This window comes from Balaenoptera musculus, chromosome 2, assembly GCF_009873245.2.
Source record: "Balaenoptera musculus isolate JJ_BM4_2016_0621 chromosome 2, mBalMus1.pri.v3, whole genome shotgun sequence".
NCBI classification, from domain to species: domain Eukaryota; kingdom Metazoa; phylum Chordata; class Mammalia; order Artiodactyla; family Balaenopteridae; genus Balaenoptera; species Balaenoptera musculus.
This window is the reverse complement of record NC_045786.1, coordinates 167,462,225-167,475,936: the sequence shown is the minus strand read 5'-3', so window position 1 is coordinate 167,475,936 and position 13,712 is coordinate 167,462,225. Positions and strand designations below refer to the sequence as shown.

Sequence of the window (13,712 nt, the reverse complement as noted above, 5' to 3'; positions counted from 1 at the left end):
CATTTCCATTTTACTGTAGGTTAAATGGACTTTTGTAGGATGACTTGGGATGACTTAGTATATAACCACCACCATTAATTCTGTAGTAAAAATGTGTTTCAGCTTCCAATTTACAGTCCAACTTTTGGAAGCCAACTGCTTTTGTTTGATGTGTACCATCAATGTATAATTATAATTTCATTCAGAATTCCCAATATTTGTGTGTCAGTATCCTATTTGCAAGCGTTAATTTCATGACTGTCCACTAAAATTCACCAATGTAGATGGCATTTAAAAATTTACTGATGAAGACATTTAGGCTCAGAGAGTTTAAGTTACTTGCCTCGACTGCATCCCATGTAACTGATAAAACTAGGGTTCATGTCTAGGTCTTCTGGATCTTTCTGCTTTATCACAGAGCTAAAATGAATACCTTAGCCCTTTTTTACTTTTTGGTAATGATTATGTTATTTGACTTAATCTTGAAAGTTGTTTTTATTAGTTCGTTCTCTGTATGAATTGAATATGTGCCAGAATAAATTTTCCTAAGATAAACATTGTTTAGTAAACCAGGAAAAGGTTTTTGTGAGAAATTTAATATATAATGAAATAAATAAGATTTATAAGATGATTAACATCTGTTTAGTTGTTACATTGCGTTAAGAAAAGGTAGAGCTAAAAGACATTCTCTTTTATTTAGGCGTTAATATATTCACATTATTTATTTTGTGGTTTTGTTTTTATTCTCCAATTGAACAAATTCATTTATATCTAATTTCAGCTCTTAGTAATTTTGAACATAAATAACTCCCCTCCTTTCTTTATCTTCAGAGAATTTAGGTTCACATCAGAAGTTCCTATTCGACTTGATTATCATGGCAAACACGTATCAATGGATCAGGTCTGTAAACTTTGCACAAATATACTCTACAAAATCATCTCATTTGTTTTTCTAGTGGACTCAATTTTTTAACAACTTTTTTCCATTATAGCTTGTATATTTGAAATGCAGTGCAAGATTTTAAAATTTAATTCTGTTTTGTTTTTTTTTTTTAATTTACTTATTTATTTATTTTTGGCTGTGTTGGGTCTTCGTTTCTGTGCGAGGGCTTTCTCTAGTTGTGGTGAGCGGGGGCCACTCTTCATCGCGGTGCGCGGGCCTCTCACTATCGTGGCCTCTCTTGTTGGGAGCACAGGCTCCAGACGCGCAGGCTCAGCAGTTGTGGCTCACGGGCCCAGTTGCTCCGCGGCATGTGGGATCTTCCCAGACCAGGGCTCGAACCCGTGCCCGCTGCATTGGCAGGCAGACTCTCAACCACTGCACCACCAGGGAAGCCCCTAATTCTGTTTTTAAAGTAAATTAAGTGTAATTTTACTTAAGAACCCATGAGTAAAATTTGATATAAATTGGGTCATATAAAATACATGTATTTTTTTCCTGTTAAGTATTTTAGGTGTTTTACCTTTAATAGTGATTTTTTTTTTTTTTTTTTAATTTTAAAGGGTACATTAGCTGGGATTTTGATTGGTCTGGCCCAGTTAAACTGCTCTGAACTAAAGCTGAAGAGGCTTTTCTATCGGCATGGGTAAGTTGATTTATTACATGAGACTTTAAGATGTAGTTACTAAAGTTAGTTTACAACAAACTAAAAATTGAGTTTTCTTAGCTAGCGTACCTAATTTAATTATTTTACAGTGTTGTTTGCAGAGAGCTCATTTTTAGAGGATTTTTACTGGCTAGGGGCTAATTTTTATTCTGAGAGAATAGAAGTAGTTTGAAGAGAGTAGTATTTTTCAAAAAACAGCTATAGTTAGGATTTTTTAAAATAATTTCCCAAAGTTATAAATTAGCCTATTTAGTGAAAAGACTGGAAATTCACAAGGTAATGGTTCTTAGTAGCTAAGAACTGTCTGGCAATTTATAGACACTGAGTTAACCCTATGCCAGAGCTTTAGATGTTGAAGAAGTTAGAACAGTGGAAAAGCACACTTATATATACTACCTAAGTCTTATATAGAAATTATTAGCATTACAGTTGGGTTAAATGTATGTGTATACATAGATGTATGTATATACTTAAATTGAAAATCTGTAAAATTTTGTCTTTATTATTTGTACATTTTCTTTTCTGTCTTTTTTTTAAATAAACATTTATTTATCTATTTATTTATTTTTGGCTGCATTGGGTCTTTGTTGCTGCACACAGGCTTTCTTTAGCTGCGGTGTGCGGGGGCTACTCTTCGTTGCGGTGCGCGGGCTTCTCATTGCGGTGGCTTCTCTTGTTGAGGAGCACGGGCTCTAGGCGCACGGGCTTCAGTAGTTGTGACTCACGGGCTCTAGAACGGAGGGTCAGTAGTTGTGGCGTGTGGGCTTCGTTGCTCCGCGGCATGTGGGATCTTCCCGGACCAGGGCTGGAACCCGTGACCCTTGCATTGGCAGGCGGATTCTTAACCACTGTGCCACCAGGGAAGCCCTCTTTTTTTGTCTTAAGTAAACAAAAATCCCCAAACTTGCCTAAACCTATAAACCTCATTTTCCTTGCTATCTACTTACAGTCATTTGCTCTAGTTTGCTAGGTGTTGACAAATTGCTCTCACGTGCAATCACCGAATGGCTTACTGACATTAAGAAGAACCAGCTGCCAGGGATTCTGGGAGGCGTTGGGCCTATGCATTCACTAGTGCAATTAGGTGAGTGTTCTTTTTTAATTAGAAGATCATTTATTTGGCCTGATCAGTGATTCTTAACTCTTTCGGGGTTATGGATGCCTTTTGAGAATCTACGTGAGGATCATCTTTCTAGAAAAACCTACATGTTAGTCGTACAAAATTTTGCCTCCCATTTTAGGAGTTAAAAACCCGAGGGTTGGAATGATAGCAGAGATCTAAGCTCCAGCACGCCTCTTGATTTCTGTGTGTTGGCTGCTGTTCTAGTGCAAGGCCTGAAGGACTTGGTCTGGTTGCCAGTTGAGCAGTACCGGAAGGGCGGCCGCATCGTCAGAGGGTTTCAGAGAGGCGCTGCCTCCTTTGGCACCTCGACAGCGATGGCTGCTCTAGAACTCACGAACAGAATGGTTCAAACCATACAGGTATCTTTTCAAAGACCAGCTTGATCTATATACAACGAGGAAGGGCTGTTGTAAGCAGTTCGGTTATTCTGTTCTCAGAATGTGCTGTGAAAGTATATAAAAGAGTGAGAATATTTTATTTGCAATGATTTCATATCATTAACTTTTTTTTTTTGATTAGCTGTCCAGTGTTAAATAAGTAGTTAAATAATAAAGCAGTGGACTACAGTGTCAAATTTGTTTGCCTCTTTCAGGTAAATTATAACTATTAAGTTAGCCAAGGATTTATTTCACCACATTTATATGAAAAGATCATAGCTGAATGTAAAGCAGGCATTAGAGATCTGATGGTAGTCGTATTAAGGTTTGTTATGTTAAGTATTAAGCTCCGTTTGGCCGTATCCAGTTGTTCACAGACCATGCATTCTTGGCTAGCCTGGTAACACGGAGAGTGTTCTCAGAAGGCAGAGGAGGGGCCGAAAAATTCAGCTCAATCCAGATATGAGTTATTAATGTACACTTTAACGTTCTTGTTATAAAAGTGATACGTTCTTGCTGTAAAGCATTCACGTGCTGCAGAAGAGCCGGTCTGAGGGTGCCTGCGTCCCTCTGCTCTTCCTCTCGCCCCGTACGAAGTGCACTGTTGGAGCTGAACCCTCCAGACTTTCTTCCGATGCACTTTTTTTGTTTTCTGATTCACTTTTCACTCTCTGATAAAATGATCCAGGCGGCGGCAGAGACTGCTTATGACATGGTGTCTCCTGGTACCCTTTCTATCGAACCCAAGAAGATCAAAAGGTTCCCTCATTACCGCTTAGCCCACCAGCCAGTGGACCTGAGGGAAGGTGTGGCCAAGGCCTACAGCGTCGTGAAGGAGGTGAGTGGGCACCCGAGGGGACAGGCCAGGAGCAGTTTGCGTGCTTTCCTGACGTTCATCTAAAGAGCATCGGCGCTTGGGCTTTGTTCCAAAGAAACCCCTGGGGTGGATTTGGGACTGTTCTGTCGCTGGTGAGTGCAGATATCTGTGTGAGGTAAGAGAGGAGGCTGTGTCCTGACCTGCAGGCTCACGAGAAGAGTAGCGATCTAGTGGGAAGACTGATCTCTTTACATACAGAAGCAAACAAGGAGTAGTAGAAACACGCCATGGACTCACCAGTGGACTTAACATATGTTTATATTTTGCTGTATTTTCCGCAGATTTGTTTAAAAAATAAAATTTTTCAGGTTAATCACAAATGCTGACCCCATTCCCATGCCTTCACTATCCTGAAGATGGTACATATTTTTTCTATGCATGTTTTTATAGTTTCATATAAGTATGTATTCATAAGCAAATACTTAATTGCTTATATTTTAAAAGTTAACATAAATGGTATCATCTGTACCATTCTGTAACTTTTGTCTTTCAAGATATATCCATGTTGATATATGTAGATCTAATTTAAACTTTTATAGTATTTCTCTGTATGAATATAGCATAATTTATTTATCTTCCTGTTGGTGGACAGTTTCCTTTTTAAAAAAATTATTTATTTATTTATTTATTGTTGGCTGCATTGGGTCTTCGTTGCTACGTGCGGGCTTTCTCTAGTTGCGGCGAGTGGAGGCTACTCTTCGTTGCGGTGCGTGGGCTTCTCACTGCAGTGGCTTCTCTTGTTGCAGAGCACGGGTTCTAGGTGTGCGGGCTTCAGTAGTTAAGGCGTGTGGGCTCAGTAGTTGTGGCACACAGGCTTAGTTGCTCCATGACATGTGGGATCTTCCTGGACCAGGGATCGAACCCATGTCCCCTGCATTGGCAGGCGGAGTCTTAACCACTGCGCCACCAGGGAAGTCCCAAGTTCCATTTTTTTCCCTGAAATACAGCTATTGGAATGTTCATATAAATGCCCCTTTGTCTGTATGTGCAAGAAATTGTTAAGGGTGGAATTGGTGATTTGTAACTATTTCAATCTTGACACTTATTAAGCATTAACAAATTGTAATTTAGTTGCACCAGTGAATCCTGGTTCTTTATGGGTGTTGACAGGAGCATTCCTTGTCTTTTTTTTTTCTTTTTTTTTCTTATTCAAACAGAAAGTCACAAAAAGTATAATCATCCTCATCAGTTCACTCAGTCCCATGTAATTAATTTGTTTTTCATCTTGATCTTTTGTTAGCACTTTTGTGAATTCATCAGTTTTCCATTAGAGTTCTGAGAATACTTATTCATTCAGTTCAGCACTGTAGTCAGTTACCAGAAACCTGTACTTGTCAGAGTCTTTTCCATGAATTCCTTGAAGATGAAACCCTTTTATAGGAACATTTTTGCAAAAGCATCAGAGTACACCCAGAACTGTCTGTAAATGACAAAAGACTTAAAAATGACCACGGTTAAAGATTTGATGAACGTTCATAATAATGCAATTGACAAGGAAATTTAGTTATTTCTGAGTTATACATTTTAAAATAATAACTAGAATTATGACTGATAACATTATACCAGAACATATAAGATTTTTAGCAATTTCATGTAATGTCTGAAACATTTATATTAACATATTTCCATACAAATAACCCAAAGAAAGTTTAGTGTTATTTTTTTTTCTTTTTTAGCATTCCTTGTCTTAATCTTTTTTTTTTTTTTTTTGACATAGGTCATGAAGTTTGAGGTCATTTTACTTATGATTTGTGTATTAAGATTTCATTAATGATCTTTTTCCCTGTCATAGTCTGACAGGCAGAAGTGTGTTAGGACAGTCTTTTACGTGACAAAAGAAGCCCACGTGGTCCCAAATGGTGGGAAGAAGTGAGGCCCCCAAGAAATATGTTAGTGGATAAATAAAGGCAAGACCACGGATCACCTCTCTTAAAAAGAGATTTAGTCGGGAGACTAAAGAGAGATAATTATCAGTCAGACCTATTCCTATAGATGTCAGGATTGGGCCAGAAATCAGCAGACATGTTAGAAATCAGGTTTGTAAAAATGATCCTGGGCTTCAAGGTGTAGCAGGGCCAGTTTGCAGCAGGATATAATAGCACTTGGGTACATAGCACTTTGCAGTTCACAAAATGCTTCCCTAATTTAATCTATGCTCATTTAAATAAAAGTATTTGTGTGCTTACTCTGTGCCAAGAGTATAGTAACCCTTAAAAGATAGGTGGTTTTCCTGACTTAGAGATGAGGAAACGGGGTCAGCAAGAATGGCTTCCCCACTGTACCGTGGTGAGATGGTAGTGGAGCCTGGATCGGAGCCCAGGTATTTGTGTCTAATGTTTAGTTCTCTAAAACCATCTGTGTGAAGAAGGGAGGAAGGAAGGTGAGCATGATTTGATGTGGTAGGTGTGCTTGATTAGACGGAGTCTGAATTCTGTATTAGAAAACTTTTAAAATAGACGTTCCTAAGTGGTGATAAATACTATCTCTTTTCCTATTATATGTTGGTAACTCAAAGATCAAGAGGAAACATCCCATGTGCTTCACAAGATCAGGGGTTGGCAAATGATAGGTCTCAGGTCAGATCTGGGCCATGCCTGTTTTTATATGGACCTTCTAGTAAGAATGATTTTTACAGTCTTAAAGGATTGTAAAAAGAAAACAAGAAGGAAGAAGAAGAATATATGACAGAGACTGTGTGGCCCGCAAATACTTACCACCTGGCCCTTTGCAGGGACAGTTTGCCGAGCCCCGCTCTGCATGATCAGGTCTCGTGGTGGTTGGGGAGCAGTGGTGAGGGAAGTAGTAGTTTATCTAGGAGCTATTCAGTGTGCGCTTAGTACCTGCTGAGTTGTACCGGGCTCTTTAGGTGCATTATTTCATTTAACTCTAACAATCCCTACAGCATTTTCATTCCCCTCTTAAAGCACTTGTGTAAGGTCACACAGCTAAGTGATGGAGCTGAGGTTTGAATTTGCTTGGTGGTGTTAATCGTCACGTTATGATACACTAATACCTATTGTTTGTGGGTTAGGGAGGGGAGCTGGGAGCAGGCAGGAGGAGGATATGGGCAAATGTATAAATTGTAAGCATCTTCTTCATTGTAGTGACGGTTTTACTTATTGGCTGTTATTCTGTAGATAGTTTTAAAAATAGCACTTACATTTTTTTTTAGTTCTTCTGTAACCCCCTCCCCGCCACGGTATTACATGTTTTTTGCCTGCTGTGCTGTGTAAAAATGATACTCCTATCAGGTTGTCAAAGTGAGGGCTAGACTTGGGACTAGAACAAAGCTCCTTGATTTCCCTGGAGAGCCCAGAGTTCCTCCCGTCGTGCCCATCCCTGAAATGGTCACAGTGGAATAGTGCCTCGTGGCCCCTAAGGGATTCTGAATTAGACAAATGGTGGCGATTTGAAAGTCACGTGTGACATTTTACCACTCTGGCTTGACCTTCTCATTTACATATTCAGCTCTAAAGCTCAGCGATCATGATTATTTTATTGTTACACAGTTATAAGGAAGATGAAAAATGCTACAGAAGCTTTGTTTCTAATTATTAAACATGTTCCTGCTTTATGTTCTCAGAATTTTCTCTGTTTAATCCAGTAAAATGTTCTATTTAGCCTTTTATCTTAATTGAATGTTCCACAGTTACCTCTTCTAGTACATAGCCAGTAATTTAAAACAAATTAAATTATTTTCTGGAGCTTAGTCAAATTAGGTTTTTTTGTTACAGTTGAATCGAAGGAGCTATCACCATATTCATTTAGTGATTATATTTATTCAAGAAGCTTTGTTTGCTAAGTTTGATTTAACTAGAGTGATGCCTAGTGTCAGAAAAGCTGCTCTTGGATTATTAACTATTTCTATAAGCTTCCCCATGTGAAATTGTAGTTTACAATTGTAGTTTACACAACTGTCACAACACAATGCTAAATCATAATAATTGCATCTTACTTTCCCTTATAATTAGAATTGTCATAAAAATAATTATCCTGGCTTATCTCAAAAGTACAGGTTCTGTTTTGTTTTGGTTTTTGTCTAGTTACAAACCTGCTGTTGATTAACTCTACTAAAGTGTGTATTATGAGATAATTTAGAGAGTTTTCTGACCAGTGATTTACTCCCCTTCTCTCCCCTCCCCCCTTTCAGGGAATTGCAGACACGGCTCAGACCATTTACGAAACCGCAGCCCGGGAACACGAGAGCAGGGGGGTGACTGGCGCCGTGGGTGAAGTCCTGCGCCAGATCCCTCCAGCCGTGGTGAAACCTCTGATCGTTGCCACAGAAGCAACATCAAACGTCTTAGGTGGCATGAGAAACCAAATTAGACCAGACGTTCGGCAAGACGAGTCACAGAAATGGCGCCATGGAGAAGACTGACATTTCAGACGTGATTCTTTATGAAGATAACGAGGGTGGAAATAAGGAACAGAGTATCCCACTGGCAGCTGTAGAGGGAACTCGTTTAATTTTATTGTGCTCATCTCAGGAACAAAACCATTTCTTAGTGACATAATTTAGTATCAAAACAACATGCAACCAAAACCTTTTGACATTTTAGGGCTAGTTTGGTACTTGCCTGTAGAATAGAAATGTTTGGTGGCTGGTGTCAAAAGTCCATAAAGCATTTGCTGCGCAGTTAGTGGCATGCTTGCTTTTATTAAAATGGCTGTAATTTTCCTGGTTACAGACAGTGTCAGTGGGAACCTCCTTTACAGTACAGGGTGCTCAGGAACGTTTGAGCACCTTGAAAGCACTATTTATGTTGCTCTAAGGAGTTGGTTTTTCTCCAGGTTTGAAGAGAATCACAGCTTCGAAACTCTCATTGAAAATGAGAGACAGAAGCCACAGGGAAAGTAAAACAAATAGGATTTTCAATATAAATACCCGTGAGGAAAAAATAACCTAGTCTGTTGGGTTTAGTGTTCCCGCAGTCGAGAACAACATCGTTTCCATTTGCTCAGAAGAGCCTTCTGCGGGAGTCTGAGAGCGTGAATGTCGCAGACTTGTTCTGTTGTGTTGCACTTTATTGTGTGTGTGTGTCTGTGTGTGTGTGTGTTTAGATTAATCCAAGTCATGTGCTATATTCTACGTGTAATTTATAGAGTTACACAAATTATAAAGAGGGGTAAGTCTGAAGGTTTTTGGCAAAGGAAGGTAACTCAAATGTAATAACTTTCATTCATTCTAAGTGTTAATGAAAATGTGCATTCTGTAATGAACTGGGGCCCATCTAATTGTTTATATATTCAATTTTAAGCAGGTATAGTGCAAGGTTATTAGGAATGTGTGGAAAGGGAGATTGAAAGTGGTTTTCACTCTTTTGAAATTAACCAAAAATCCTCCAAATATGCCCTAGTCAGCTATTTCAAAATACCATTTTTACTTGGTTAACAATGTACATTTTGATAATCTGTCAGGAATGAATAAAGTATTTTTATTTAAAGGTAAAATTGTTTTATGCTTCCATGAATATTTTGCTTCTCTTAGAGCATATTCATAGATGCAATTCTAGAATTTATTCCAAGATCCTTGGGAACAGTTTCTCAAAATTGATTTTGGTTAATATCAAGTAAATCATTACCTAGGAGTGAGAGGGAAATTGTTCTCAAGAACTCAGCCTCTAACTTTAGATTAACCTAGCAGAAAGAAAAAAGAGGACTTTGTATCCATCCACTGTTTAAAGTTGCATGATGTACATTCTCATTTTCTAGAGTCGGGGGATGTCATCGCGGTGAATTTGGATTTCAGAACTGCTTTCACTTTGGGGTTTGGAAAATGACGTTGAATCAATTTCATTCTCTAAACTTTCTAAACAAGAAAGCAAATGTAAACCAAAAATCTGAACATTTAAAATTTATAAAATTATGTTAAATAACATTTAATTTAATTTTGTTTTCTATTTACTGCTGAAAAACTTAAAAGGATAGTGCTCAGAAAACCACCTGTTTAAGCATCACAGGACCGTTTATTACACGGCCCCAATTAGATGGAGTCCACCTAGAATGTGGTCCTGAGTAAACACTAGCCATGGCTGTTTATTGTATGAAGCTTCAGCCTGCTTCCGGGGTGCTTTCCAGGCACCCTCGCGTTGACACCAGTATTTTCCTTATAAGGGAACGTGCTGTGTGTGATATCTCTGATGACTAATCAGACTGGAAAACACTTGCTCAAACTTAAAACTATAAAATCTCTTTATTAAATGTATTTTCCATACTATATCTAATTGAACTTAAATAATTAGTATAGGGAGAAATAATCATCCTCTTCTTTGTACTCTGAGTTGCAAATGGACCTGTTTTTTTGACAAATAGGGTTTATAGGTCCCATTTAAACCTACGTCTTTATAGTGTAATTTCCATGGCTCTCTGTTCTGCCCTCCTGCACCTGCTTTTAATAGAATCCATGTTTGGGAACAGAAACCTTGTGTCTCAGAAAGATTCAGCGTCAAGGGTCTAGTCATTGTCAGCTTAACTAGGATGCTCTTTACTTGAGATGTTTACATAGAGGTCCTTTCTATATTTGAATACTTAGGCATTGTTAAATATCCCTAATTTTTTCAGTAGTGTCTTTTCGAACTTTTACGTCACCACGACGCAGTAAAGTGTTGGCAGGATCCTCGTGTTGCCAGATCTGTGACTTACCAAGTGAATGCCTTTGCCAAGACACTGAGTTTCTTTGAGCTTCTGTGTCCCTCTCTGTAAACGAAGGGGTTTCTTACGACAAAGCCCAACAGAGGTTTTCGGATGAGTAGAGCGTGCGTGTGTATGCATGTGAATGATGGCGTGGGAGGTGGCACTCCGTTGAGTGCCCCAGGCCTCTGACACCTGGGACGCGGGTGGTGGTGTCGAATGACAGCACTGGCCGCATCACACCCACAGGAGCCACGGCTCCTTCAGAGCTCTGATCTCTTAGAGTAACGTGTCTCTGAACGGCCATGGTGCCTTCAAGGCTGACTTCTGAATGGAGTAAACTGAGCATGTCCACGTATTGCTGCATTGAGCCCACGTACGTTTCTCCCCGAGGGGTCCAGGTCAGGAGCTTGATCAGGATACGTCTGTGAGTTTCAGAACCTCACAGTGTTGCAGGAACACGTTAAGACCACTTTATGTTATAAAGGCGGCAGAGGCCGTGGTGACATCTTCTCTTGCTTAGGATCCCCCAGTTTCCCTTCCTGTCTGTCCACAGATTGCTATTATTTACGAGTAGAATGTCCGCTCAGCATTTGCCTTTTAGGACAGATAGGATACAATGTTTTTTTCTACATATCATAGCGAAGACTTTCATTTCAGTAAAGCTTGGGTCCAATTTGGATTCCCACTTAAGCACATATATTTAACATCCATATTTTTATATTGCAGAACTCACTTTAAGAAGAAAAAAAAAAAAAATCTTCCCAAATAGCAATGTGCCTAAAATGGGGAAAAGACTAAAAACCAGTATTTCCTGCGTCCTGCTATGCGTCACTTCCATCTCCTTTAAAAACTGCGTTTTGTAGGTTTGATGCCTTTGTTCAGTTCCCAAACAGTCCAAACAACTACGTCTGCTCCTCAGGGGCCGCTCGCCACCCTCGGGGACCGTTGATTCAGGTCCTGTGCACCGTGTGTGCTCTCACCAGAGACGAGAGACAGAGGGCGGAGGCGAAGTTAAGCAGCTTTAAACGAGGAATCCACACTTGCACTAAGTAGTTTTAGGATTAACAGTTAATTATCTTACCATTAATTTGGATCTTGTATACGTAAAAAGTTGCATGACTCAGCTTAAGAGAAATCATTTACCTTTGCCCCGCCTCAGTTTTCTCACACCTGAATGGGGTGTAAATGAACCCCTCAGCCTTGTGGCAGTGTGGCAGGGCTAGTGGCCCGTGGTGAGCAGTCAGTTCCCTGTTTCCCTTCATATCCTCTTGACCTACTTAAGACACGAGAGAAAATGTCTACAAAGCTCTTTAAGCGTCGTGAAAGTAAGGGCCTGTGCATCTAGATGCAAAGCGATACTTTGCATCTGCAAATGCATCAACTGGACATACCCATTGGTACTAAATTGAATAACTCAAATATTGATATAAATTTGTGAGTCTTAGGTTAAAAAGGAAGGTGATTTGGGTAGTGTATAGATAATGAAGGAAAGAAAAATTTTTTTCCATTACCAAGAAATCTTATTTCTGTGTCCTGGAAGGTATAGTCAGTCTTTTCATTGAGAATAACTGAGTGCTTTAATGCCAATTTATTTTTATCTCAAAAGTTTCAGGATCATGCTAGGCTCTGCTCCCTGTAGTAGACTTTACATGCACAGTTGCAAGTCAGCTAGTTTTAATCAGAAGTATTTTCCTTTCATTGTAGCGTCTGCAAATCAGAGATAGAGAAGGCATTCTAACACACCATGATCGGCTTCTTTGGGGATGAGAAACTTGAGTTTCAACAATTCATATTTTGAAATGTCAGCAATTTTTAAAAACAGAGGTGTTAGACGTTTTTGCTTCCTGTAACCAGTGTTGGCCCCTTGGTTTCAAGCATGTTGCTTCATAAAAAGCACCAGATGGCTATCTGATGTATTTCAAGAGATTGTAGATGTGATGTTGGCTGACTCAGTGACATCTCTGATGCTCTGGGGGTGTTGAGATAGCAGCCCCTCCTTTAAGAAACATGTTTACTTTGCTGTTTCACATGTATTTTGTCTATATGAAATGGCAGCTTCCAATTTCTAGTTGGATTTGTCTTACATTGTTTGTGTAACTTGCCAGTCACACAGGACTGTTTGCGTTTTCTCATTGCGAAATTTGGTAGGGACGCCAATTCAGCTCTTATGTTAATCCATCCTGATTTATTTTAGACATTGAATTGATCTCACCAGAAGTAAAAAGCATATGTTGTATATGTTGACTGTCATTGCTAAGTTTCCTAATTGAGGTAATTATGGATATGAATACTTTAAGAATACTGATGCTATATGAGTATTTTTGTGGAAATGTCAACTTGTTAGTGTGACTAAAGTATTATGAATTTAAGAATATTCTTGAAGAAAATTAAAATATTTACTCTTTGGAGTTTGTTTTAAACACTATTGTCTTTCACCAAGAAATGTTCCCTGTATAAAAAGCCTGTATAAAATAGTTTTTGAGGCAGAGGGTAGGTCTGTGTCAGATCCTGTTATTGGGAAATGGTGTTCCTATGATCCTGTACTGATAAGTACTTCTAATAGCAAATCTAGTAGCTACCTGCTGCTGATTTCTTGAGATATATAGGGCATATAATGTTAGAATTTGCCACTCCTTCCCCTTTTGGGATATCAATCACTGCATCAGTTATCTTATCTCCACAATGTAGACTTGCTGCAAACACATCTTATAGTTTTGGGCTTAGGGACCTAGATAAATACTTGGAAAACCTGTTCTTTTTTGGAGGAATATTATTATTTATAAAAGGAATATTTAAAAGAACTATTTATTCTTAAAGACAGTACTGTAAAAGAAGTTTTGATGTGACAGATGTCATTATATGACCATCCACTTTGAGCAATCATGGAAAAATCGTAAGTCACAACACACTTCACACATGACTCTCGTGAGCGAGGGAAGGGAACCTTTGTGAGGCGCTTGCTGTGAGCCAGGTTCTTTACGTAACCTCAACAGCCCCTCTGAGGGGTGCTTATAATAGTCCCTCCTCTCCAGGGGAGGAGACCGAGCTTCAGAGAGGTCAGGGAAGTTGCTTAAGGTCACATGGTTTGACTCCCAAAGCCTGTGCTCATTCTA

The 13,712-nt window shown here is 39.1% G+C and overlaps 1 protein-coding gene across 4 annotated transcripts in view; it reads left to right on the top strand.

The window, feature by feature from the left end:
* ATG2B (autophagy related 2B) overlaps positions 1–13,007 on the top strand; it is a 78,667-nt gene extending 65,660 nt beyond the window's left edge. For 3 of the 4 annotated variants that reach the window (XM_036841771.1, XM_036841770.1, XM_036841773.1), the window contains 6 exons: positions 811–880; positions 1,483–1,565; positions 2,549–2,670; positions 2,914–3,068; positions 3,775–3,924; positions 8,114–13,007. In XM_036841771.1, coding sequence (XP_036697666.1) covers positions 811–880; positions 1,483–1,565; positions 2,549–2,670; positions 2,914–3,068; positions 3,775–3,924; positions 8,114–8,344 — 811 coding nt within the window. In that variant the 3' untranslated portion in view covers positions 8,345–13,007. Of the gene's footprint in view, positions 1–810; positions 881–1,482; positions 1,566–2,548; positions 2,671–2,913; positions 3,069–3,774; positions 3,925–8,113 lie in introns of those variants that run through there. The other variant, XM_036841772.1, reaches the window with a different exon arrangement.
* The last annotated feature ends 705 nt before the right edge of the window (positions 13,008–13,712 follow it).